This window comes from Salvelinus namaycush, chromosome 14, assembly GCF_016432855.1.
Source record: "Salvelinus namaycush isolate Seneca chromosome 14, SaNama_1.0, whole genome shotgun sequence".
NCBI classification, from domain to species: domain Eukaryota; kingdom Metazoa; phylum Chordata; class Actinopteri; order Salmoniformes; family Salmonidae; genus Salvelinus; species Salvelinus namaycush.
This window is the reverse complement of record NC_052320.1, coordinates 35,086,204-35,112,896: the sequence shown is the minus strand read 5'-3', so window position 1 is coordinate 35,112,896 and position 26,693 is coordinate 35,086,204. Positions and strand designations below refer to the sequence as shown.

Below are 26,693 nucleotides of genomic sequence, written 5' to 3'. Positions count from 1 at the left end.
CTTTAAGTGTTAAAGGTAGTAGCCAACACTTAGGAAAATATTAAAACACACAAACACCATAAAGACTTAGGTAAAAACACTATCTAGACCTAGGCTTATATCATCAGATCCTTTGAGTGACTTTGTTTTTTAAATACATTTTTTCACCTTTATTTAACCAGGTAGGCCAGTTGAGAACAAGTTCTCATTTACAACTGCGACCTGGACAAGATAAAGCAGAGCAATTCGACACATACAGCAACACAGAGTTACACATGGAATAAACAAAACATAGTCAATAATACAGTAGAAAAAAAGAAAACAAAAAGTCTATATACAGTGAGTGCAAATGAGGTAAGATAAGGGAGTTAACCTCTAATTCCTCCCAAACCCGGATCCGGGAGCACCCCCATCAGTAAAAAAGCTGACTAGCATAGGCTAGCATAGCGTCACAAGTAAATAGTAGCATCTAAATATCATTAAATCACAAGTCCAAGACACCAGATGAAAGATACACATCTTGTCAATCAAGCCATCATTTCTGATTTTTAAAATGTTTTACAGGGAAGACACAATATGTAAATCTATTAGCTAACCACGTTAGCAAAAGACACCACTTCTTTACTCCACCATTTTTTTTACTCCATCAGTAGCTATCACAAATTCGACCAAATAAAGATATAAATAGCCACTAACCAAGAAACAACCTCATCAGATGACAGTCTGATAACATATTTATTGTATAGCATATGTTTTGTTAGAAAAATTTGCATATTTCAGGTATAAATCAGAGTTTACCATTGCAGCCACCATCACAACTCTCACCAAAGCGACTAGAATAACTACAGAGACCATCGTGTATTAGCTAATTACTCATCATAAAACATTTCTTAAAAATACACAGCGTACAGCAGATGAAAGACACAGATCGTGTGAATCCAGCCAATATTTCAGATTTTCTAAGTGTTTTACAGCGAAAACACAATATAGCGTTATATTAGCTTACCACAATAGCAAACATCACACCAGCATTGATTCAAGGCAAAAATAGCGATAACGTATAAACCACCAAAATATATTAATTTTTTCACTAACCTTCTCAGAATTCTTCAGATGACAGTCCTGTAACATCATATTACACAATGCATATAGAGTTTGTTCGAAAATGTGCATATTTAGCGGCACAAATCGTGCTTATACAATGAGAATAGTGTCCAAAACCTCAAGCAATCTGTCCGGCGCCATCTTGGAAAGGCACCTATTTTTATCGAAAACTATTCATAAACTTGACTAAAAAAATACAGGTTGGACAGCAATTGAAAGACAAATTAGTTCTTAATGCAATCGCTGGGTTACATTTTTTAAATTAACGTTACTGCGCAATACAGCGTGCGATAAAGCAAGGCTACACTGCAAGTAATGGCGTCTTATGCATTTGACTTTTTTCAACAGAACAATGAATTATCAGCATAAATAGTTCTTACTTTTTGATGACCTCTCATCAGAATCTTGGGATAGGTGTCCTTTGTCCAAAAGAATCGTTGCTGGGTTGGAGAAAGTCATCTTCCACTTTGCAATTAGCAGTAAACAATAGCATGCGAGAGAGAGATACCCAACTTCCTACAACGCCAGAAAATGAAATACCCGAAAATCGCAATATACTGACATAAACTGATATAACTCGGTTTAAAATAACAAGATTATGATGTCTTTAAAGCCTATATCGAATAAAAACAGAGCCGGATATATCTAGGAGCTAAAACAGGAGCTTCTAAAACGACATGCCAAGATCCTCCCTGCGTCAGAGCGAAGAATCAAAAGAGGGGACACTTCGATTCCAATCAATTTATAGACTTTCGGATCTGCCTAGAGACTCCATTTCAAGGCCCTCTATTCGCTGACACCCAGGGGAAGGCGTATGCAGTGCATCTCAACCAATAGAAGACAGGCAGAGTTATACACAGGTCTGAGAACAGGTTGGAAAATTCTGCATTCTCAACTCCACATAGGGAAATTGCTCTAAGTCCAGTTCTGTTTCACTCACAGACATAATTCAAACGGTTTTAGAAACTAGAGAGTGTTTTCTATCCAATAGTAATAATAATATGCATATTGTACGAGCAAGAATTGAGTACGAGGCAGTTTAATTTGGGAACGTCAAGATTACATAGTGCTAACAGCTCCCCCTATTGACAAGAAGTTAATTAAGGCAATAAATAGGCCATGGTGGCGAAGTAATTGCAATATAGCAATTAGACACTGTAATGGTAGATGTGCAGAAGATTAATGTGCAAGTAGAGATACTAGGGTGTGAAGGAGCAAGATAAATAAATAAATACAGTATGGGGATGAGGTAATTGGATGGGCTGTTTACAGATGGGCTATGTACAGGTGCAGTGATCTGTGAGCTGCTCTGACAGCTGGTGCTTAAAGCTAGTGAGGGAGATATGGGTCTCCAGCTTCAGTGATTTTTGCAGTTCGTTCCAGTCATTGGCAGCAGAGAACAGGAAGGAAAGGCGGCCAAAGGAGGAATTGGCTTTGGGGGTGACCAGTGAGATTTACCTGCTGGAGCACGTGCTACGGGTGGGTGCTGCTATGGTGACCAGTGAGCTGAGATAAGGCGGGGCTTTACCTAGCAGAGACTTGTAGATGAGCTGGAGCCAACTCTCCTTCCGTGGCCTCCAACTGCTCTTAAATGCAAGTAAAACTAAGTGCATGCTCTTCAACCGATCACTGCCCGCACCTGCCCGCCCGTCCAGCATCACTACTCTGGACGGTTCTGACTTAGAATATGTGGACAACTACAAATACCTAGGTGTCTGGCTAGACTGTAAACTCTCCTTCCAGACTCACATTAAGCATCTCCAATCCGAAATTAAATCTAGAATCGGCTTCCTATTTCGCAACAAAGCATCCTTCACTCATGCTGCCAAACATTCCCTCGGTTTACTTCACAAAAAGTAAACCCTTTAATTGTCTGCACATGCTTGTAGATTGTTGCATGGTTCAAGAGTGTAATATGTTTCGGTTGCATTATTAAATATTATAATATGTTTTCGAAGAAAGGTTGCTCAGATTGTTAAATAGTTTGTGCTTACTGGCTACTGTGATATTCACGGGTCATGTTGAGCTGCTGACTAAGAATGTTGCCTTGCCAGTCACAACTAAAGGTAAAGCAAGGATGTGATGTGAATTGAAAAGTAGAAATCTCTTTCGCCACTCCATTTCTCAGACTCTCCTTCATCTCCCGTAGTGGGAATAGGGCCTTAGCACAAAGAATGACTCTCGCCCTGTAGCACTCACTTCTGTCATCATGAAGCGCTTTGAGAGGCTAGTTAAGGACCATATCACCCTAGACCCCTCCAACTAAAATCTTTGACCAGTTCCTCTGCGTTTTTTCATTGTTCCCCTCTAATCAGAGACTGATTTAGACCTGGGACACCAGGTGTGTGCAATTAATTATCAGGTAGAACAGAAAACCAGCAGGCTCTGGACCTCATAGGGTAAGAGTTAAATATCCCTGCCATAGACCCTACAACAATTTGTATATTGCCCCAACAGACCCACGGACGACGCAATCGCCATTTCACTGCACACTGCCCTATCCCACTTGGACAAGAGAAATACCTATGTAAGAATGCTGTTCATTGACTACAGCTCAGCCTTCAACACCACAGTACCCTCTAATCTCATCACTAAGCTCAGGGCCCTGGGTCTGAACCCCTCCCTGTGCAACTGGGTCCTGGACTTCCTGACAGGCCGCCTCCAGGTGGTGAAAACAGGCAGCAACACGCTTACTCAGCCCCCTCCGGTACTCCCTGTTCACCCATGACTGCGTGGCCACGCACGTCTCCTACTCAATCATGAAGTTTGCAGACGACACAAGGGTGGTAGACCTGATTACCAACACTGACGAGACAGCCTACAGGGAGGAGATGAGAGCCCTGGGAAAGTGGTGGCAGGAAAATAACCTCTCCCTCAACGTCAACAAAACAAAGGAGGTGATCATGGACTACAGGAGACAGCAATGAGGCCACACCCCCATCGGGGCCGTGATGGAGAGGGTCAAAAGCTTTTGCACCGTCCGCAACCGCAGGGCTCTCCTGAGGGAGGTGCAGTTAGCCCAACGCATCACTGGGGGCACAATGCCTACCCTCCAGGACATCAACAGGAAGACCAAGAAGATCATCAAGGACCTCAGCCACCCAAGCCTAAGCTTGTTCACCTCACTACCATCTAGAAGGCGGAGACAGTACAGGTGCATCAAAGCTGGGACCCGAGAAACTGATAAACAGCTTCTATCTCCATGCCATCAGATTGCTAAACAGTCACCACTGCCCAGTACCTTGCCCTGAACCTTAGTCACTGTTACTAGCCAGCTACCACCCAGTACTTTACCCTGCACGTTAGAGACTGCTGCCCTATGTACATAGAGTCATTGAACACTGGTCACTTTTAATGTTTACATACTGTTTCACCCACTTCATGTGTATATACAGTATTCTAGTCATGGTTCATCCCATATAACTACTGCTGTACACACCTTTTCTATTCCTATACTGTCCATACACACCATTATATGTATATATACTGTGTGGGTATATGTGTACATTATATATATATACATAATATTTATTTTTGCTCGTTCTGATATTTCTTAATCTCTTTATTTTGTATTTTTTGGGCTTGTGTGTATTGTTTTTTTATTGCTAGGTAATTTCTGCACTGTTGGAGCTCGAAACAAAGCATTTTGCTGCAACTGCGATAACATCTGCAAATCTGTGTATGCAACCAATAAACGTTGATTTGATTTGTGGGTTACATTTGGTTCCGGGTACTCTGTGTATGCAGATTTGGGGTTTTGCTGCTGGTCCACTGTGAGTGCAGTAAAAGGACAATAGGAGGAGAGGAGGGACTGAGACAGAGGGGTGGCTGGTGTTTAGGCTGTCCCCCTGGATTTTGCTATGCTGACAGGCGTTAGAGGACATCTACAGACCCCTCCCTCCCACCCTCCCACCTTCCTCTCTCCTCAACTCATTGTTGCACAGACTCATTGTTGCACGCTTTCTCTAACCTCTAACACTGCACACAGACTGACACACCAACAGACAGAAACAGACACATTACTCTGTTTGCTCTACTTGAAATTGACCAATCATATTAATAGCAAGCTTTCAGAAAGATATTTAACCAGTGAACGCACAGGGTCAGATCAACCAACCAACCACATCCTTCTTTCCCACAGCCTTCCTACAATGTCTGAAAGTGAGCAGCAGTGAGTTTGGTAACACAGAGACATATCTCCAACCACTGGATCTCAAACTTGGGTTGATCCGAACACCATTGATTGGTCTGTGGATTAGACCAAAAGCAAAGTGGGGGGTGTATTGTCTGGTGTTGTCATCTCCACTGACATCACCCACAGGTCTGCGATAGCAGCCTGGGAAGTGTCATGCAAATATACTATTCTACTTCACTTCCCTCTTTGGAGTGCAGATAGATTAAAGATGTAATTTATTTAGAAAGTGCCTCCTCCATTACTGCAATAACACCATTTTATGTTACGACTAGAATAGCATCGATTGCTTTTTAATAATCCTACTGATTAGGATATTCATATTTCAAATCTTATTACACTTTTATTGCTCCCTTTGTTTCATGCTTCCGCCGTATTGAATGGTGTAGCAATATGATAACGCCATATTGTGTGATTGCTGTGTTGGTTGCCTTGGGTGCAGACCGAAGTAGTAGTTCTGTGTGATTATGTTCCGGGCTGGCGGAGCAATCCATTGTTTGAGTGCCTGACGGAGTAGGGCACATCAGTAAGAGTCTGGGACTATTTTTTCCCCCCTCTGGTCGAGCCGCCATCAGAGTCCCTTGTACACCACAGGAGGTTGGTGGCACCTTAATTGGGGAGGACATGGTTGTGGCAATGGCCGGAGCGGAATTGGTGGAACGGTATCAAATCCCCTCATCAGCCTCAACTGTTGTACACTATTACTCTCCATTATTAACTAGTCAGCATATCCCACACTCTCACCCTCTCTCTCTTACTCTCTCTCTCTCTCATTCTTACTCTCTCCCACTCCTCCTTCCTTACCTCCCTCCCACACCTACACTCCTCTCTCTTCCTCTGTTTTTCATTCATTATAATCAATTATAATCCACATAATAATTCACATTTCCTTTTGCTGCAGGATTATTTTCTTGCTGTGTGTGTGTGTGTGTGTGTGTGTGTGTGTGTGTGTGTGTGTGTGTGTGTGTGTGTGTGTGTGTGTGTGTGTGTGTGTGTGTGTGTGTGTGTGTGTGTGTGTGTGTGTGTGTGTGTGTGTGTGTGTGTGTTATGTGTGTGTGTGGATCAAACTCCACCCCCCCACACACACACACACACACACACAACAAAGCCATCAGATGTCCACCAAATCCAGTAAACCCACATTAGTGTTGCGATGATATCTGTTCCTATCCGAACATTCATTGTTGCACAAGTTAATCGTTGTGTAACAACGTCTCCGTCCTTTTCTTTGCACCAGACATTATTTCCTAAGTCCAGTCAGGCTGACTGTTTCCTGATTTACACTACAGGGCAAAGCCAAGCAGAGCTGTACTGGGCTTAAGTGTGCAGGCATGATGGCCAGGCCGGACCCTTACACAAAAAACACATGGTTTTTCAACACACTTGTAAACATACCATGTGAATTATATTTTCCCCACATGTGCATTTTTTCCCTACTTCCTGTGTCCCATCCAGGGACCAACCAGGACCTAAATAGTCCCTTAGCTTCAGAGGCAAGCCAGCAGTGGGATACAGGGTGCTATGCTGCTGGAATGAACGTGCCAAAACAAAGCAGTGAAAGCAAAGGCCAGGGTAACATAACCAAAGAGAGGGAAAATTACAGGAAAGAGGGAGGCATTTCTATTTAATCGCGTTACACAAAATGTTTTCATGGAAAACTATTTTTGCACCCATTTACATTCATTTGTTCTCGCAGTTTTTAATTATTTCCTTGCGATATTTTGTTTTGCCATCAATACTTTAAGGTTTATGTTTTGCTTTCGATATCATTCTTTTTGTTTGCTATACTAAGAACTGTGTTCTCGACTTCAGAAGTTTTGCTTAATATTAATGTCACAAAAGTAACTCGCTCACTAGAGGATTGCACCATATAATAACTAGTGATGGGGGAAATCTATTAATATCACAACATTATTTTGGACAATATTATATCGATACTGTGACCAAGTATCCATTTGTAATTTTTTTAAATATAATTATCTATTCAAAAAAAAATGTAATTGTTAGGTAGCGTTAGCTAGCACTAGTCGGCAGTACCTGTGCCAAAACTGCGGTATTTTTCATCCTATGGCTTGTTCTCCATCTTTTTAAAACATGTTTTCAGCACTTTCATTTCCATGACTGATCAAAACAAATTTCATCTATTTGCAGCATTTATGAACCTGCCCCTAAAAAAGTTATTCTTGTCCTCTGTTTCACAAATTTTCACGCTAAATCGTTCCCGTCTTGGGCTTTTTAGATGTGGTTACCCTAATTCTACCGTTGGAAACATTGCTAATGCAACATGCTAACACCATCTTTTCACACCATAACATTATTTTAAACCGCACATGTGAACTTGCAATTCCACATGTGAAAGTGAGATATTCACATGGAGTTTTCTTAAACATGAAACTGCAAATTCGATTTTTACTTTCACATGTGGAATTGCAAGCTCAGTTGTGAAAAACAATCATGTGGAAGTTTTTCACATGAAACGGAATGTTTTTCACGTGAAACTACATATCCGATTTCCACATGAAAGTTTTGAACATGCAATACCGAAAATGTCACATTTGAAACTGCATTTCACATGCGAGGTGAAAACATGTCGTTATCCTCACGTGAAAAGGTGGTGTTAACATGTGAACTCTAAATGTAATACATGTGAAAATATGGTTTCAACGTGTGAATTTTAACATCAACGTGTGAAAACTGCTATTTTACTAGTGAAAATGCCATTTCACATGTCTAAGGGGACCTACACGTCTCTACCTCCCTCTCGCAGGAGAGAGACATCCTGCCAGGGATCATCCTACCTACCTACCTACCCCCTCCAGGCCTCCGGTTACCCAGCCCACACCACTAGAGTTACAGCCTGTTGACATACACACACAGAACCATGTTATCAGATAGCACAGACACATGCCTTTGAATGCTCAGGTTCTTTTTGCTGGAGATAGGGTGTGTGTGCGTGCACACATCTGTATGTGTGTGCACGTGTGTGTCTTTAACTGTGCATGGTGCAGGTGTGTTTAGGCATGACACAGGCAGACTTGGAGTGGCACCACTTTACATACACTGGAACAGAAAACTGTAGTTTTAGAGATTATCAGAAGTTTAAAAAAAAACTCAAATGTTTTACTGCATATTGTAAATGATGGTGCATTGTGGGAAAATTGCGGTATTTTGAATGGCTGTGTCATTCCACTCCACAGAATACAGTACCGTACTGTATCTTTAGAGGGCTGAAAACCTTTTGACCACTAGTGGGTGGATGGTATTGTTGTTGCTGGATCATTAACATATTTTGAGGCATGCCTTGTAAAAGGCTATATTTGTTGCACCCATGAGTGAGAATGATGTACCAATTTTTAACTCGTATGTGGTTATGGAGACCCATTAATTTAAACTGTATAGGGGACAGATTGGAGTGACAGGAATTCTTAAACTTTAAATGGTTTACCATTTTTCCATGTCTTTCTGGTCTGTTTTGCCCTGTTTTTGCTACCTGTTTGGAAGCCTTTGTTAAGGCCTCTAGATGTGCAAGTGACATAAAACACAAAATATTTATTAATATGCTATTATGTGTAAACACTATAGCAGCAAATCTGCTTGCACCAATCCCTTGTAATTATAGTAAAATACTGTGAAATACAAAGCCCTCCCCTCAATGAATTTCATTAATCCATTCATTCATTCATTTTACAGTAGCATTTACTTTTTTACAGTGTACGGTATTGTAATGTGTGTCATTACACAGTATTTGCTTTGATACCGTACCTATATTACAGTAAGTGTACTATAATATGAAATACAGAATTTTACTTGCCATCAAGTTGCCTGTAAGCTACTGTCAAATTCACGGTAACCAATTTACAGTGTACAGAAACATAATTTCAAACCTCATCTCCCTAATGTTGTCCCAGTATTGCCTCTGTGTTTTACTGAGGTTGAGTCAGCGCTGCATTGTTTGTGTGAGTGGCCTTGTGTTCTGAATGACACGTAGCTGTTGCACAGAGAGGGCCGGAAGATTACATCAACTTGGCAGAGCGGGTGGAATTTTGTCTGGTTTCGTTTGGGGGTGTGAGATTGCAGAGCAGGAAGACTGTGTCCCAAATTACACACTACACTCTTTGGAAAAAAAGTTCCAAAAGGGTTCTTCAACTGTCCCCATAGGAGAAACATTTTTGAGTGTGAAAATTATTGATATTTGAATCAGCTATTGGGGTGACCGTATTGCCGCCACACCTGCAGTCATGAGTCATGACCACAGTAAAATTCCATGTGACCATTGAGTCAAGGTAATCTCCTTTTATGCACTCTGGACATGCTTTGGTAGTACCCAACTTGCTAACTACCATCAGGTCGCTAATGGCCTGGACTCAGGGCTCTATTGCCCCTCTAACCACTCTGACATCAATGCATAGGGGATCGAAAATCGCATCAAACACTTATCATCAAAACAGTATGGCTATCGTACTTGTAAAAGTGTTAAAATCACCTTGCCGTGATGATCAATCTGAAGAGAGAAGTTCAACAGCAGGTTTAAACTGTGTAAAACGTGGTCGTTGTGGATGTTGTTTCAAAACCTTAACACAATGAAATGGACAGCGTGAAGATTCATTAAAGACTCCCATACACATAGGCTTGTGAGCCCAATCCTGGGGGGATGGGGGGGGGGGGGGGAATTAAAATGACATTGTGCCTTTATACAATACATAGCCTACTGCGTATTACCCATGGCAGAAAAACATACAACATCACTGATTTAAAATGTCTTTGTACATAATTGGTCTAGCCTGTACGCCAATGTTAAACACATTTGAGTAATTGCCTTCGAGTGTGGACGGTATTTTTATGCAAACTAAATGGACTGGTTACCTTATTGCACGCTCCAAAATGTATATTCATGAGTCTGGGAGAGCATGTATAGCCTAGCGAGGCGATGCTGTTGTTTCATTGATTGTGCACGGCGGCTTACAGTTAGTCTACAATTAGTGAATTTCTATTTGATTTAGAATAGCCTAGTAATAGGTAATTTTATATTTTCATAATTAATTGGGTGACATATTACCTTTAGCTATACAGAATATCTCACCACCGTGCGTTTCCATCTCCCCCTTTCTCTCCTTTATTCATTTCTAGAGCGCGCGACGGGCTCTCAACAGTTTAGTGAAATATGTTTAGTTGGGAAAACATGTTACTATCGATGTTCCCGAACAGATTTCACTTGGTTTCCCAAATGAAGCACTGGGTAGCTGCAGGAACAGGGTTGGAGAGCCCCTGGCATACAGAGTTTGGGCGGAATATCACCTGTCGCGCAGTGAGAGCATGCTCCTCGAACAGTGGTTGATGGAGTGAATGAAGTGAAGTAAGTGTTATTGGATTTATTTCTCAGCTGCTCATATTAAGCACAGCTCCTCTATAAAACCCAAGTAGCCTACAGAACGGACCGAATGGACCGAAAGTGTGCAGCCTCCAATTCCCTATTTGAGTGCATGATTTTTTATTTAACTAGGCAAGACAGTTAAGAACACATTTTCATTTACAATGATGGCCCACCCCGGATCACGGTCAGATGTGATGCAGCCTGGATTCGAACCAGGGACTGCAGTGCCTTAGACCGCTGCGCCACTCGGGAGCCCAGGCCTGATAATGGGCCAGTCTAAATCTAAACTCATTTTACATATTAGTAAACACAAGATTTAATTGAGACTAGGGGCGGCAGGTAGGCTAGTGGTTAGAGCGTTGGGCCAGTAACCAAAAGGTTGTTGGATCAAATCTCCGAGCTGACAAGGTTAAAATCTATCATTCTGTTCCTGAACAAGGCAGGTAACCCACTGTTCCTCAGTAAGCCATCATTGTAAATAAGAATTTGTTCTTAACTGACTTGCCTAGTTAAATAAAATAAAAATGTAAATAGTCTGATGGATGAAAATATGGTCAGCTGTTAAACCTGAGGCCAGGAACAAGTGTAACGGATGTGAAATGGCTAGCTAGTTAGCGGTGGTGCGCGCTAATAGCCTTTCAATCGGTGACGTCACTTGCTCTGAGACGGACTAAAGTTAAACTGTTACACAGAGAGCAAGCTTTTTTGGCTACTTTCTCAAATCATGAATAGCCTATACTCGCATCGTGAAGCCCATATATGTTTTGATTTCTAAGACATTCTAAAGTCTGTTTAACTCACAACTAAAGTTGCCAAATAACTCCTGTTTCAAATGTTCACTTTTATGCTCAACACAGCCACTTCATATGCTCAACACAGCCACTTCATATGCTCAACACAGCCACTTCATATGCTCAACACAGCCACTTCATATGCTCACTCGCTCCATAATTGGAAACATATCCTTTCTATTTAATTAAGCTAAGTTCAATTATATTCTTCTATCTATAAAATCATGCAAAATGAAACTTGATTAAGTGTATATCAACATATATTGTCAGCTAAATGAACAAGCCTACAGCCTATGGCACGGCGCACAGCCGGATAACATACAGTAGTATCACAGTCTGTTCTTCTGAAATACATTCTCTTCACATCGTAATGTGTCTTTAATACTTGCGTAAAACAAATAATGGATGTATTGTGATGGTGTGTATTAAATTGATTTATTAGACGTTTTCAAATGTAGATGTTTCAAAGGCATCGGTGGCTTGTATGTGTGGAGGCCTGGAGATGCTAAACGTGTTTATGTTAATGAACGGTCAATTACGGTGAGACTGGCAGTCTTTTGCATGATAATATCCGCCACACCCCTGGAGATAACAAGACAGGTAAGGGGGACAGAAACACATTGACGTGAGATGTTTGTATCTTAAAGGGGTTTTATAGATGACTGGGTATTATTTAAAGGGGTTTTATAGATGACTGGGTATTGGGGTTTAGCTCTGTGTTAAAATGGTGTACGCCTGCCATGTCACAGTGGCACCACTACATCCCTGTTACAGCTGGCCTGTCGAAACCAATGGTCAAAACAAAATGGAAAAGTGTCCCAAGGTTGGTCGATACTTGACAGGGATCATTACTTCCATTATTGCTCCATTGATTCTACCTGGAAGTTTAGCACCATTTAAAGGGTCTCAGCCACCAGCTAAACTGCATGACATTGTCAGCAAACGCAAAATGGGGGTTGAGGATTGGATGCATCTCTTTATGCTGTACCGGCACCACTTTAAATCCAATCTAGTTACTCTGCTCTCCAGCTGGATTTTTTTGCACTGGGGGAATTGGTTCTGGACGTTGTGTGTGCCTGTGTGTGTGTGTGTGTATGTGCATACGTGTGTGTCCACTGTGTTAAAGGCTCTATACTGTACTGTGGTAGCAGGGTCTTGTTTGTTTTCAGCTTGATTTAATAAAACACAGCAGAGAGGACTGTGGATATCTCTGCCTTTTTTCACCAGCCAGCCGAGTGCGGAGAAAGTAGCCAGTTTCCATGGAAACGCCTTGGCGAGATAAGCTTGTACTGCAGCGCGTCTGTCTGTCTCTCTGTGTGTGTGTGTGTGTGTGTATGTTTGTGTCTCTCTGGACTCTGGTAGGAATTGGGATTTATTTGGATTTAACTCCGTGTACTGAAGCCCAGGTGACCAACGGGAGGGGCTGGCTATCATTAGCAATGCTGTTCCTTTTCTCTCTTTATGGTCTCATCTCAGTTTACTATCTTCCTCTCTTCAGCTTTCTCTTTCTTTCTCTATCGCTGTCTCCCTCTCCCCCTCGCCGCCCCTTCCTCTCTGTTTGCATAGCAGGAATGCGGTCAACTGTAGCTCCACACCCCCTATCAGTGTCACTGTAGGGATAAACATCTCCATGGTGATGATAAACTGGGTAAAGTGGCAGGGGTGAAGGGGGTGACAGGGGCAAATTGGGTGAGGGGGTGGCGGGGGAGAAGGCTTGGAGATTGGTGGTATTATTATTATGTTGTATAACACCTTGGCCAATGTGCTGCTGCTGGCTCTTTGGGGGTCTAGGGCCTCGGCTGGGTTACTGTGAAAGCACTTTGTTCATTTGATTTGTTGAACGATTGATACTAATTATTGTCAATATATGTGTTTCCCTCTATTTTCAGAACTCTCTGAAGAAGCGAGGCGCTCGGCCAAACAACAAGCCAGAGAAGAAGCTGTCTCCCCAGGTAACCCAGACTTACAGAGACCGTAGATTTTCTTTCTACGTTGAACAGCAAGAAGGAAAATCTCCCTAGAGACCTCCCAAATAAAATCAACCAATAAAACAAACTGCAGGCGCAGCATTTTGTCTCACGATTCTCACCTGACCTCAGCTATTGAACACAAAGTCAATGCTAAAGTATTACAGTTAAACTGATTGTTGTCACTTTCGCGACTTGGGAAGGAGATGATACACTTCCAAGATGGCACAACGTTTGACTAGTTTGACAACAGCAGATCAAGCTTTTGCACACATTCCTCTCTCTCTCTCTCTCTCTCTCTCTCTCTCTCTCTCTCTCTCTCTCTCTCTCTCTCTCTCTCTCTCTCTCTCTCTCTCTCTCTCTCTCTCTCTCTCTCTCTCTCTCTCTCTCTCTCTCTCTCTCTCTCTCTCTCTCTCTCTCTCTCTCTCTCTCTCTCTCTCTCTCTCTCTCTCTGAGGTTGTGGTGGTACACAGTGTGTGTGTGTGTGGGGGGAGGGGAATGTGGTGTTTTTAGTATAATGAGGACGTCTTATTAAAGAAAAGTCAAAAGTCTCTCTCTCATCCTTCATTCCTGTGGGGATGAGGTTAATGCTTAATATTATAATATTGGAGTGCAAACATACTGTAAATAGTATAAACCCTCTCCAGACTGTGTTTAATGATCTGGGAAATAGTCTAGAACCAATAAATCACACAACACAAAGTATTATTTAATGGGCCTGGATCATTTTGGGCCGCTTGGTTAAATAATAAATGGAAGGGAATCTGAGTAATGCCCTCTGCAAAATAAATGTGGGTTTAATATTCAAAATGGCTTCTGTCTGTTATAAATACACCAATGTTCCTAAGTGCCCCCAGCCACCACACATTTCATATCACTGTAATACAGCGTGCATGACTTCCCAGTGTTGCATCCACCTACCCCACTTTGCCACAAAAAATCCATAACTTCTCATTGGTCTAACTATTTCCTAGTGTTACCATGAGGATGTCAGATGAGTTCAAGCTATTATGTTAATGGGAAGAAACAATTCACTTTTTTCATTTGTCATTTTGGCCTCATAATCTTTCTCTCTGTGATATGTTAGCTGGAGATATCTTGTCTTGTTGTGTGTGAGTTAGTTAGTTTGTGTTGTCAGGGTTCCTAACTACCTCTCTCTGTGGCCAGCAGGAGGACAGTTCGGACCTCAAGTGCCAGCTCCACTTTGCCAAGGAGGAGTCAGCGCTCATGTGCAAGAAGCTGACCAAGATGGCCAAGGACAGCGAGGAAATGCGGGAGGAGCTGGCCAAGTACCGCTCGGTCTACGGCGATGTGGACGCCTCGCTCACCGCGGAGGAGGTCAACGACTCGCCCCACACGCGCGAGGCCGACGTCAGAGTTCACCTGAAGCTGGTGGAGGAGGAGGCCAACCTGCTGAGCCGGCGCATTGTGGAACTGGAGGTGGAGAACCGCGGCCTGCGGGCCGAGATGGACGATATGAAGGGCCAGGAGCTGCCACCAGGCCTGGGGGTCGGAGGCATGGGAGGTCCTGGAGGAGGAGGTCTGGAGAATGTGATGGAGCTCCAGAGGCACCTGCAGTTTGTCGAGGAGGAGGCGGAACTGCTGCGGCGCTCGCTGTTGGAGATGGAGGAGCAGAACAAGCTGCTGATGAACGAGATCAACCGCTACAAGTCGGAGCTGCCGCTGGCGTCGGACCCAGACGAGGACGACTCCTCGTCCATCTCTCTCCTGGAGGACGGTCATGGTGGGGGGGCTCTGATCAGCACAGAGGCCCCCCAGGAGGAGCTGCTGCATACCGCCAGGCTCCAGATTGGGGATCTGAGCAGCAAGGTGAAGAAGCTCCAGTATGAGAACCGTGTGTTGCTGTCCAACCTGCAGCGCTGCGACCTGGCCTCTTACCACAGCTCTTCCAGGCCCGCCCTGGAGACCGACGCAGAGGCAGGGGACTCAGCTGAGTGCCTCCCCAGCCAGACTCACCGCGAGGGCCCCATCGGAGGGGAGAACGAGCCCCTGGAGGAGAGGGAGAAGAAGATGTCCACTGGGGTTCCTGTCCCCCTGCACGGTGATGTCCCCATGGGGCTGAAGGACCGCGAATCCCTGCTAGCCATGAGGGACCAAGCCCGCCTAATCTCTACAGCCATCCAGCTGCTGACTGCCTCCGACTCCAACTGCCCTTCCATCTCCCTCTACCGCAAGATCTCCTCCGGGGAGGCTGCAGAGCCATGTGTCCCAGAGAAGATCCAGCAGGCCCAGCCCTCGGAGCTCCAGGATCTTCCCCTGGTGGAGGCTCTGACTGGCAGGCTGCGAGCACTGCACACCCAGCTCCAGGCTTTTGTGGAGCGGGTTGAGAGCCTAGGCACCACCCCCCCAGGGAGGGCACAGGTGGAGGGGGCATCCCCCCTGCCTCTACTGTCCGAGGCTGGGGACTCTGTGGTGGGTGCACCCTCTGCCTCTCACCCCTGCCCTCCAGACGACCAGGCGGGTGAGATCCCCGCCGAGCAGAAGGTAAGAACAAACCCCCTACTCCTCCTCTTCCCACCCCTCCTTTATTATCGATCGTGTTTCTTTCCTTTTCTTTTTATATCCTCTTTTTCTGTTGTTGTAACAAATCTATTATTTCTGTCCTGTTTGCTCTTTGAACCACGTTATGGCTTACTAATACTCCTCCTGCATCCCAGCTCACACTATGGTTTCTCCCTGGCACAGAATGCTGCCAGTACACATGACACGCATGCTGCTTTGACGCCTTACAGCCTCCTATAGATGCTACATAGAGCTCAGGCCTCAAATGCAGCCACCGCTGTGCTGCATGACATGTAGGGTGATTAGGAAATCCTAGGAACCACAAACCACCATCTATTTACACACATCAAGAGGCTATTGTCATATCCATGTAAATGTACTGTATATGCACGAGTAGGGCTATGAAGGTGTAATAAAAGAGCGTATTGAATTAGACAGGAGCAAACAGTGTATCAATAGTGGTTGGTTTGCTCGTTGAGTAGTTGTACTGTATTACTTACTATATATAGCTCAGCACACCTAGGCCAAATGTTTAGGATATAACTTTAAGTCAGTCTAGTAAAGTTGGTTCTATGCTTTTAATGAAGCTACATTAGAGGCCTACTGAGTGCCAACCCCGTCCGATCTCTCCCCCCATCCCTCCATCTCTCCCCCCGTCCCTCCGTCTCTCCCCCCATCCCTCCATCTCTGCCTCCATCTCTCCCCCCATCCCTCCGTCTCTCCACCCGTCCCGCCCTCTCTCTCTCCCCCCTCCCACCTCTCTCTCTCACTGCATGGGCACCGTGACCGCCGTTTTCTGCACTTGTTTCCTTTTCCTCTCTCCTCTCTCTCTCTTTTGATTATTGTAATCCCCCTCTCCTTCACCCCCTCCCCAAACCCTCCAGCCGTCGCTCGCACTTCTCATCATTGTTTTGGTTCTGTTTTCCACTCTGTCCTCCACCACTCTGAAAAAGCTGTTTTTCCTTTACATACTTTTCTTTGTCCTGTGAGGTTCATTTTTTTTATTTGGAACGTGTCTTATTGATCGTCCATTTTGGTTCTATTGTTTTTATCTCTTTTTGATTTGGTCTTGTTTTGTTTTCGATTCACTACCCCCCCCCCCCCCCCCCAATACGTCTCCCCTCATCCCCTTCCTTCCCTTCCTCCTCTGTTCGTCTTCCCCTCTTTTTATTCTTTTGTTTTATTTTTTTTCATTAACTTGCCCATGCATGCATGCAGCAGCCCCACTTTAGGGACCAATCAGAGCACGATGTGAAAGGTCAGAAGGAGGAGGGTGACAGCCGCACTGACCGCAACCAGACCCAGGAAACACAGGAGACATACACAGCTCTGGTAGGTTGCTGCTACAGTACAGTCAAAATACACACCCACAAAATCAAATGAAATCAAATTTATTTGTCACATGCTTTGTGAACAACAGGTGTAGACAAACAGTTTAATGCTTAGGGTCCTATTACAACAATGCAGAGTTAAAGATACACAAAACTTGCAAGGAATAAATACCCTGTGAATAACGAATAACGATAACAAGTAAAAAATAAGATGGCTATATTCAGGGAGAACATGCAAGGGTAAGAGGTAATTGAGTTAGCTATGTACATATACAGTAGGTAGGGTTAAAGTGACTAAGCAACAGGGTAGATAATAGACAGTAGCAGGAGCATATGTGGGGAGTGTGAAAGAGTGTGTGTGTGTGTGTGTGTGTGTGTGTGTGTGTGTGTGTGTGTGTGTGTGTGTGTGTGTGTGTGTGTGTGTGTGTGTGGTGTGTGTGTGTGTGTGTGTGTGAGTTTGTGTGAGTATGCATGTGTGAGCGTGGTACAGTTGAAGTCGGAAGTTTACATACACTTAGGTTGGAGTCATTAAAACTAGTTTTTCAACCACTTCACAAATTTCTTGTTAACAAACTATAGTTTTGGCAAGTCGGTTAGGACATCTACTTTGTGCATGACACAAGTAATTTTTCCAACAATTGTTTACAGACAGATTATTTCACTTATAATTCACTGTATCACAATTCCAGTGGGTCAGAAGTTTACATACACTAAGTAGACTGTGCCTTTAAACAGCTTGGAAAATTCCAGAAAATGATGTCATGGCTTTAGAAGCTTCTGATAGGCTAATTGACATAATTTGAGTCAATTGGAGGTGTACCTGTGGATGTATTTCAAGGCCTACCTTCAAACTCAGTGCCTCTTTGCTTGACATAATGGGAAAATCAAAAGAAATCAGCCAAGACCTCAGAAAATAATTGTAGACCACCACAAGTCTGGTTCATCCTTGGGAGCAATTTCGAAATGCCTGAAGGTACCACGTTCATCTATACAAACAATAGTACGCAAGTACAAACACCATGGTACCACGCAGCCGTCATACCGCTCAGGAAGGAGACGCGTTCTGTCTCCTAGAGATGAACGTACATTGGTGCGAAAAGTTCAAATCAATCCCAGAACAACAGCAAAGGACCTTGTGAAGATGCTGGAAGAAACAGGTAGAAAAGTATTTATATCGACAGTAAAACGAGTCCTATATTGACATAACCTGAAAGGCCGCTCAGCAAGGAAGAAGCCACTGCTCCAAAACCGCCATGAAAAAAAGCCAAACTACGGTTTGCAACTGCACATGGGGACAAAGATCGTACTTTTTGGAGAAATGTCCTCTGGTCTGATGAAACAAAAATAGAACTGTTTGGCCATAATGACCATCGTTATGTTAGGAGGAAAAAGGGGGAGGCTTGCAAGCCGAAGAACATCATCCCAACCGTGAAGCACGGGGGTGCTTTGCTGCAGGAGGGACTAGTGCACTTCACAAAATAGATGGCATCATGAGGAAAGAAAATTATGTGGATATATTGAAGCAACATCTCAAGACATCAGTCAGGAAGTTAAAGCTTGGTCACAAATGGGTCTTCCAAATGGACAATGACCCCAAGCATACTTCCAACGTTGTGGCAAAATGCCTTAAAGACAACAAAGTCAAGGTATTGGAGTGGCCAACACAAAGCCCTGACCTCAATTCCATAGAAAATTTGTGGGAAGAACTGAAAAAGTGTGTGCGAGCAAGGAGGCCTACAAACCTGACTCAGTTACACCAGCTCTGTCAGGAGGAATGGGCCAAAATGCATCCAACTTATTGTGGGAAGCTTGTGGAAGGCTACCCGAAAGGTTTGACCCAAGTTAAACTATTTAAAGGCAATGCTACCAAATACTAATTGAGTGTATGTAAACTTCTGACCCACTGGGAATGTGATGAAAGAAATAAAAGCTGAAATAAATCACTACTATTATTCTGACATGTCACATTCTTAAAATAAAGTGGTGACCCTAACTGACCTAAGACAGGGAATTTTTACTAGGATTCAATGTCAAGAATTGTGATAAACTGAGTTTAAATGTATTTGGCTAAGGTGTATGTAAGCTTCCGACTTCAACTGTATGTGTGTGTGGGTGTATGTAGTGTGTTGGGATGTGTGTGTGGGTAGAGCCCAGTGTGTGTGCATAGAGTCAGTGCAAGAGAAAGGGACAATGTAGGTAGTCTGGGTAGCCATTTGATTGGCTATTTAGCAGTCTTCTTTAGCAGTCATATGGCTTGGGGTTAGAAGCATTTCAGGGTAATTTTGGTTCCAGACTTGGTGCACTGGTACTAAGTCTGGAAGAGTCTATGACTTGGGGGACTGGATTCTTTGACAATATTTTGGCCCTTCCTCTGACACCGCCTGGTATAGAGGTCCTAGATGGCAGGGGAGCTCGGCCGTACTCACCACTCTCTGTAGCGCCTTGCAGTCGAGTGCCCTTCAGTTGCCATACCAAGCGGTGATGTATCCAGTCAAGATGCTCTCAATGGTGCAGCTGTAGAACTTGAGAATTTGAGGGTTCATGCCAAATCTTTTCAGCTTCCGGAGGGGGAATAGGCACTGTCGTGCCCTTTTCACAACTGTGTGTGTGTGTGTATGTGGACACCGAGGAACTTGAAACTCTCGATGTGGATGGGGGCGTGCTCGTCTCTCCTTTTCCTGTAGTCCACGATAAGATCCTTTGTCTTGCTGACGTTGAGGGAGAGGTTCTTGTCCTTGCACCTCACTGCCAGGTCTCTGACCTCCCCATAGGCTGCCCCATCATCGTCAGTGATCAGTCCTACAACCGTTGAGTCATCAGCAAACTTGATGATGGTGTTGGAGTCGTGCACGGCCACACAGTTGTGGGTGAACAGAGAGTACAGGAGGGGACTAAGCACACACCCCTGAGGGACCTTCGTGTTGATGGTCAGTGTGGAGGATGTGTTGTTGCCTACCCTCCCCACTTGGGAGCGGCCCGTCAGGAAGTCCAGGATCCAGTTGCAGAGGGAGGCATTCAGTCCAAGGGTCCAGAGCTTGTGGATGAGCATAGAGGGGCCTATGGTGTTGAATGCTGAGCTGTAGTCAATGAACAGCATTCTTACATTAGGTATTACTTTTGTCCAGTTGGGTGAGGGCAGTGTGGAGTGCAATAGAGATTGCATCATCTGTGGATATGTTGGGGCGGTATGCGAATTGGAGTGGGTCAAGGGTGTTTGGGATGATGGTGTTGATGTGAGCCATGACCAGCCTTTCAAAGCGTTTCATGGCGAAAGTAATTTAGGCAGGTTACCTTGGCGTTCTTGGGCACAGGGACTATCGTAGTCTGCTTGAAATAAGTTGGCATTGCAGACCATGTCAGGGATAAAATGTCAGCTGGTCAGCACATGCTCTGAGTAAGCGTCCTGGTATTTCGTCTGGCCGCGCGACCTTGCGAATGTTAACCTGTTTAAAGGTCTTACATCGGCTACAGAGCACGAGATCACACAGTTGTCCGGAACAGCTGGTGCTCTCATACATGGTTCAGTGTTGCTTACCTCGAAGCGTGCATAGAAGGCATTTAACTTGTCTGGTAGGCTTGCATCACTGGACACCTCACGGCTGGGTTTCCCTTTTTAGTCCGTGATAGTTTGCAAGTCGCCCTGCTGCATCCATCTAGCATCAGAGCCAGCTTAGTAAGATTCGACCTTAGTCCTGTGACTTTAGTCCCCCCCCCCCCCCCAAACACACACACTGGGCATTCCTTGATGGCCCCAACATGCGGTTTAGGCTGCCTTTAGGCTTGCTTCCCTCGTTCTTTCATGTGGTTGAATCAGGCTGGATTCATGCTGCTGCTGCTGTATGACATCAACTCTTGGGGTGAGGAGAGGACGAGTCTGCTGCTCAGTGTTTGTTTGGCCTTTCTATAGGTCTCCTTGGAAACCTGGGCTGTGAGGGGGAATCAGCAGAAGCAATGAATAGAGCAGAGAGAAACACAATCGCCACAGCCTGTTCTCCTGTTACAGGATATTACAATTTTGTTTTTATAATGTGGGAGTCATGAAATGAAAGGTTTCTCTCTGGACTGTATCGTAGCACATAATCAGTTAGTCATCTGAACACACCACACTCTTTATATACTGAGAGAACTAAAGAACCTTATTGTTGCTGTCAGTAGGCTGATAATTAAAGGTGCAATAACTCAGTTGATTTCTCTGTATGTGCAGAATTAAAACGCATTGAAATCAAGAATGATATAATAGTAGGCGATGACAACTATGAACTATGACAACATAGCGGGCCATATTAAATTGGCTTGTGGGCCACTTTTGGCCGCGGGCCATGTGTTTGAGATCTGTAGGCCTATTAATTTAACCTGTGTCTCTCTCAGTAATTACTACATTGCAGACTACTGTTGGCTTTAACACATCTGTCATCCACCCGGCTCCTCTCAGTGATCAGTGATTAGGCTGCCAGGATAGGGACAGGGGAGTCCAGGACCGGGTCCAGGGAGGGAAGGACAGGGGACAGGACTGTCAGGCAGTCACACCTTGGCACTGCGCCAGGCGATGATGTTATCACACACAGACTGCCTGAGTGCTATGTCTGTCTGTAGAGACGGGGTCGTCGATAGAAGCGAGACAGGGCTGATGTATGGACATGGATGTGGGAGTGTTGGTGGGAACCTGGGGCCCATCAGGGTGACTGTTCTATTCATTTGGGAACATGGCTTCAAAACGTTGTGCATCGGAAAATGAAAAGGAACGTTTCTTATTGGACAAGTTCAGGTAGTCTCTCCCTATTTCAGTCCGTTTTCTTCTGTTTGGTGCCTAATGAATTTGGACCTGTTCATTCTCCCCACCCAACCCTTTCAGGGTATAACTCAGTAATGTACTGTATGATAATCTGCTACTCCATTTCTTAGCCAGAATGTTAGAAATAGGGTACTATATCCAAATGATGTTGCCATGAGCAGCACCAGAGATATTTGAGATTAGCGAGATGCAACACTTCGCTCTCACACAGTCACACACAGTATCTACGCATGTTCACGGGTTCCCTTCACGCTGTTTACACCAAAGCAGTGGAGAAGTTGAGCCTCGCGCTTGAACTCTCTTATTTGTTGCGGAAATTGACCCATTATGTTTTTTTTAACTTTCTGCATCTACGTCATATCGCTGAGTCTACCTTTAAATGGGAGATTCTTCTGCAGGGCAGTGGCGTGACTGACAAAAAGCTATGAAGGGCAACGGAAACTGACAGCAGGTTATCCATTTATGTACACGGAGTCTGCGCCTGAGGCTTGCCTGGGAAATGTAAGCCCTTTATACAATTTTGATGGTCTAAGAGGCAAAATGTGCATTGAAGTGTGAGGAAACTACCGTCTGAAATTGAGTGCCCCTCACTCTTGCTCCTCAATCCCTTTGGTGAGAAATTGAAGGTGTCAGAAGTCACTTACAGAGGCTGCAGAGGAGAAGGAGAGAGAGATATACAGAAGCTGGTTATGGTGTAACTGATATAAAAAAATCAGTTGTAAATCAATTATGTTACTTGCAATAGTGAGCTAGTGTCATAGCGCAACGAGGACTTACGCTGACAGTTAAGTTTACTCACTCAGAATACACAATAAGGGTAGACGAATGGTGGGTGACTTGTACAACAACCAAAAAATGATTCCAGCAACGCCTGTCAAGCTTACATATGAAAATAAATGACATAGTACTTTCACTTATCTGTCAAAGCCCTCAGAGAATCGCAAGACAAAGCGCAATGGTCGCCGTCTTTATACTTCAAAACACAGCAGCAACTAGACAGCGCCATTTAAACACAGATATCCATATCCATGGCACGTTATGCCCACAGTGGACATTAAATAATGGAATTTTCATTTTCAAACCTCACAAGCCTTTAGAGTATTAAAATGCCCTTAGGGTATCTCAGTCTTCCACCCAACATCACCAGTGTCCCACCCTATCAAATGTTACACGCTTCGTCTAATTTTGGCGCTGAGTGATAATGAAGAGATCGAGCGGCTGGTCATGTGCCTGTCGGTATAAAGGAGGCCATTTGAGTTCGAAGTTAGTGGGTTAACGGTGATGGTGGGGCTGGGTCGGGCTGGGGGTGACCCCCGCCGCGAGTTAGCGGAGGGTGAAGAAGAAGAACATTATGGGGAACGGTCGATGCCTCTCACTCCACAGCCAATACGAAGCATGAGATGGTATTTGAGATGAGGCGTGTTCGTTCCAGCATAGGACCAAATGTGGGTGTGTAAGTGTAATGCATTCTTTAGCGGTGTGACAAAAGGCCGGGATTGTTGTACCCTGTTTGGAGTATAGTTATGATCAATACATGAGACATGTTTGTTGTGTTATACAATCTAAAGGAGGATATTTTGTCAGTTGGGAGGTGGTGTGGTGTATTTTACTCTAGCTATAATGGTGTACTTCTCTCTCTCTCTCTCTCTCTCTCTCTCCCTCCTTCCCTCCCTTGCTCCCTCCCGCCGTCCTTCCCTCAGCAGATCAATGAGCTGCAGGCCCTTCTGTCGGATGCGAGGGAGACGGCTCACGGGACGCAGGAGGAACTGACTCTGGAGAGACAGGCCCACCGAGACCACACCCACAGCAGTTCTCAGACAGTCTCACAGGTACACAACCATGGAGACACGACTGGTATATATCTATGGACACAACCATGGAGACACGACTGGTCTATATCTATGGACACAGCCATGGAGACACGACTGGTCTATATCTATGTACACAACCATGGAGACACGACTGTTCTATATCTATGTACACAACCATGGAGACACGACTGTTCTATATCTATGTACACAACCATGGAGACACGACTGTTCTATATCTATGGACACAACCATGGAGACACGACTGGTCTATATCTATGTACACAACCATGGAGACACGACTGTTCTATATCTATGTACACAACCATGGAGACACGACTGGTCTATATTTATGGACACAACCATGGAGACACGACTGGTCTATATCTATGGACACAGCCATGGAGACACGACTGGTCTATATCTATGGACACAACCATGGAGACACGACTGTTCTATATCTATGGACACAACCATGGAGACACGACTGGTCTATATCTATGTACACAACCATGGAGACACGACTGGTCTATATCTATGTACACAACCATGGAGACACAACTGGTCTATATCTATGTACACAGCCATGGAGACACGACTGGTCTATATCTATGTACACAACCATGGAGACACGACTGTTCTATATCTATGTACACAACCATGGAGACACGACTGGTCTATATCTATGTACACAGCCATGGAGACACGACTGGTCTATATCTATGGACACAGCCATGGAGACACGACTGGTCTATATCTATGGACACAGCCATGGAGACACGACTGGTCTATATCTATGGACACAACCATGGAGACACGACTGTTCTATATCTATGGACACAGCCATGGAGACACGACTGGTCTATATCTATGGACACAGCCATGGAGACACGACTGGTCTATATCTATGGACACAGCCATGGAGACACGACTGGTCTATATCTATGGACACAACCATGGAGACACGACTGTTCTATATCTATGTACACAGCCATGGAGACACGACTGTTCTATATCTATGGACACAGCCATGGAGACACGACTGGTCTATATCTATGGACACAGCCATGGAGACACGACTGGTCTATATCTATGGACACAGCCATGGAGACACGACTGGTCTATATCTATGGACACAGCCATGGAGACACGACTGGTCTATATCTATGGACACAGCCATGGAGACACGACTGGTCTATATCTATGGACACAACCATGGAGACACGACTGTTCTATATCTATGTACACAACCATGGAGACACGACTGGTCTATATCTATGTACACAACCATGGAGACACGACTGTTCTATATCTATGTACACAACCATGGAGACACGACTGGTCTATATCTATGTACACAACCATGGAGACACGACTGTTCTATATCTATGTACACAACCATGGAGACACGACTGGTCTATATCTATGGACACAACCATGGAGACACGACTGGTCTATATCTATGGACACAACCATGGAGACACGACTGGTCTATATCTATGGACACAACCATGGAGACACGACTGGTCTATATCTAAGGACACAACCATGGAGACACGACTGGTCTATATCTATGTACACAACCATGGAGACACGACTGGTCTATATCTATGTACACAACCATGGAGACACGACTGGTCTATATCTATGTACACAACCATGGAGACACGACTGTTCTATATCTATGTACACAACCATGGAGACACGACTGGTCTATATCTATGGACACAACCATGGAGACACGACTGTTCTATATCTATGTACACAACCATGGAGACACGACTGGTCTATATCTATGGACACAACCATGGAGACACGACTGGTCTATATCTATGGACACAACCATGGAGACACGACTGGTCTATATCTATTGACACAACCATGGAGACACGACTGGTCTATATCTAAGGACACAACCATGGAGACACGACTGGTCTATATCTATGTACACAACCATGGAGACACGACTGGTCTATATCTATGTACACAACCATGGAGACACGACTGTTCTATATCTATGTACACAGCCATGGAGACACGACTGGTCTATATCTATGGACACAACCATGGAGACACGACTGGTCTATATCTATGTACACAACCATGGAGACACGACTGGTCTATATCTATGTACACAACCATGGAGACACGACTGTTCTATATCTATGTACACAACCATGGAGACACGACTGTTCTATATCTATGTACACAACCATGGAGACACGACTGGTCTATATCTATGTACACAACCATGGAGACACGACTGTTCTATATCTATGTACACAACCATGGAGACACGACTGGTCTATATCTATGTATACAACCATGGAGACACGACTGTTCTATATCTATGGACACAACCATGGAGACACGACTGTTCTATATCTATGGACACAACCATGGAGACACGACTGGTCTATATCTATGTACACAACCATGGAGACACGACTGGTCTATATCTATGTACACAACCATGGAGACACGACTGGTCTATATCTATGTACACAACCATGGAGACACGACTGTTCTATATCTATGTACACAACCATGGAGACACGACTGTTCTATATCTATGTACACAACCATGGAGACACGACTGTTCTATATCTATGTACACAGCCATGGAGACACGACTGGTCTATATCTATGGACACAGCCATGGAGACACGACTGGTCTATATCTATGTACACAGCCATGGAGACACGACTGGTCTATATCTATGTACACAACCATGGAGACACGACTGTTCTATATCTATGTACACAACCATGGAGACACGACTGTTCTATATCTATGTACACAGCCATGGAGACACGACTGGTCTATATCTATGG

The 26,693-nt window shown here is 44.3% G+C and overlaps 1 protein-coding gene across 1 annotated transcript in view; it reads left to right on the top strand.

Moving 5' to 3' along the window:
- Positions 1-26,693, top strand: part of LOC120059441 (protein SOGA1-like) — a 70,773-nt gene that overhangs the window by 32,241 nt on the left and 11,839 nt on the right. Inside the window, exons 4-7 of the mRNA XM_039008488.1 lie at positions 13,327-13,389; positions 14,575-15,909; positions 17,146-17,259; positions 23,751-23,879. Of these exons, the coding sequence (XP_038864416.1) occupies positions 13,327-13,389; positions 14,575-15,909; positions 17,146-17,259; positions 23,751-23,879 (1,641 nt within the window). The remainder of the gene's footprint in view (positions 1-13,326; positions 13,390-14,574; positions 15,910-17,145; positions 17,260-23,750; positions 23,880-26,693) is intronic.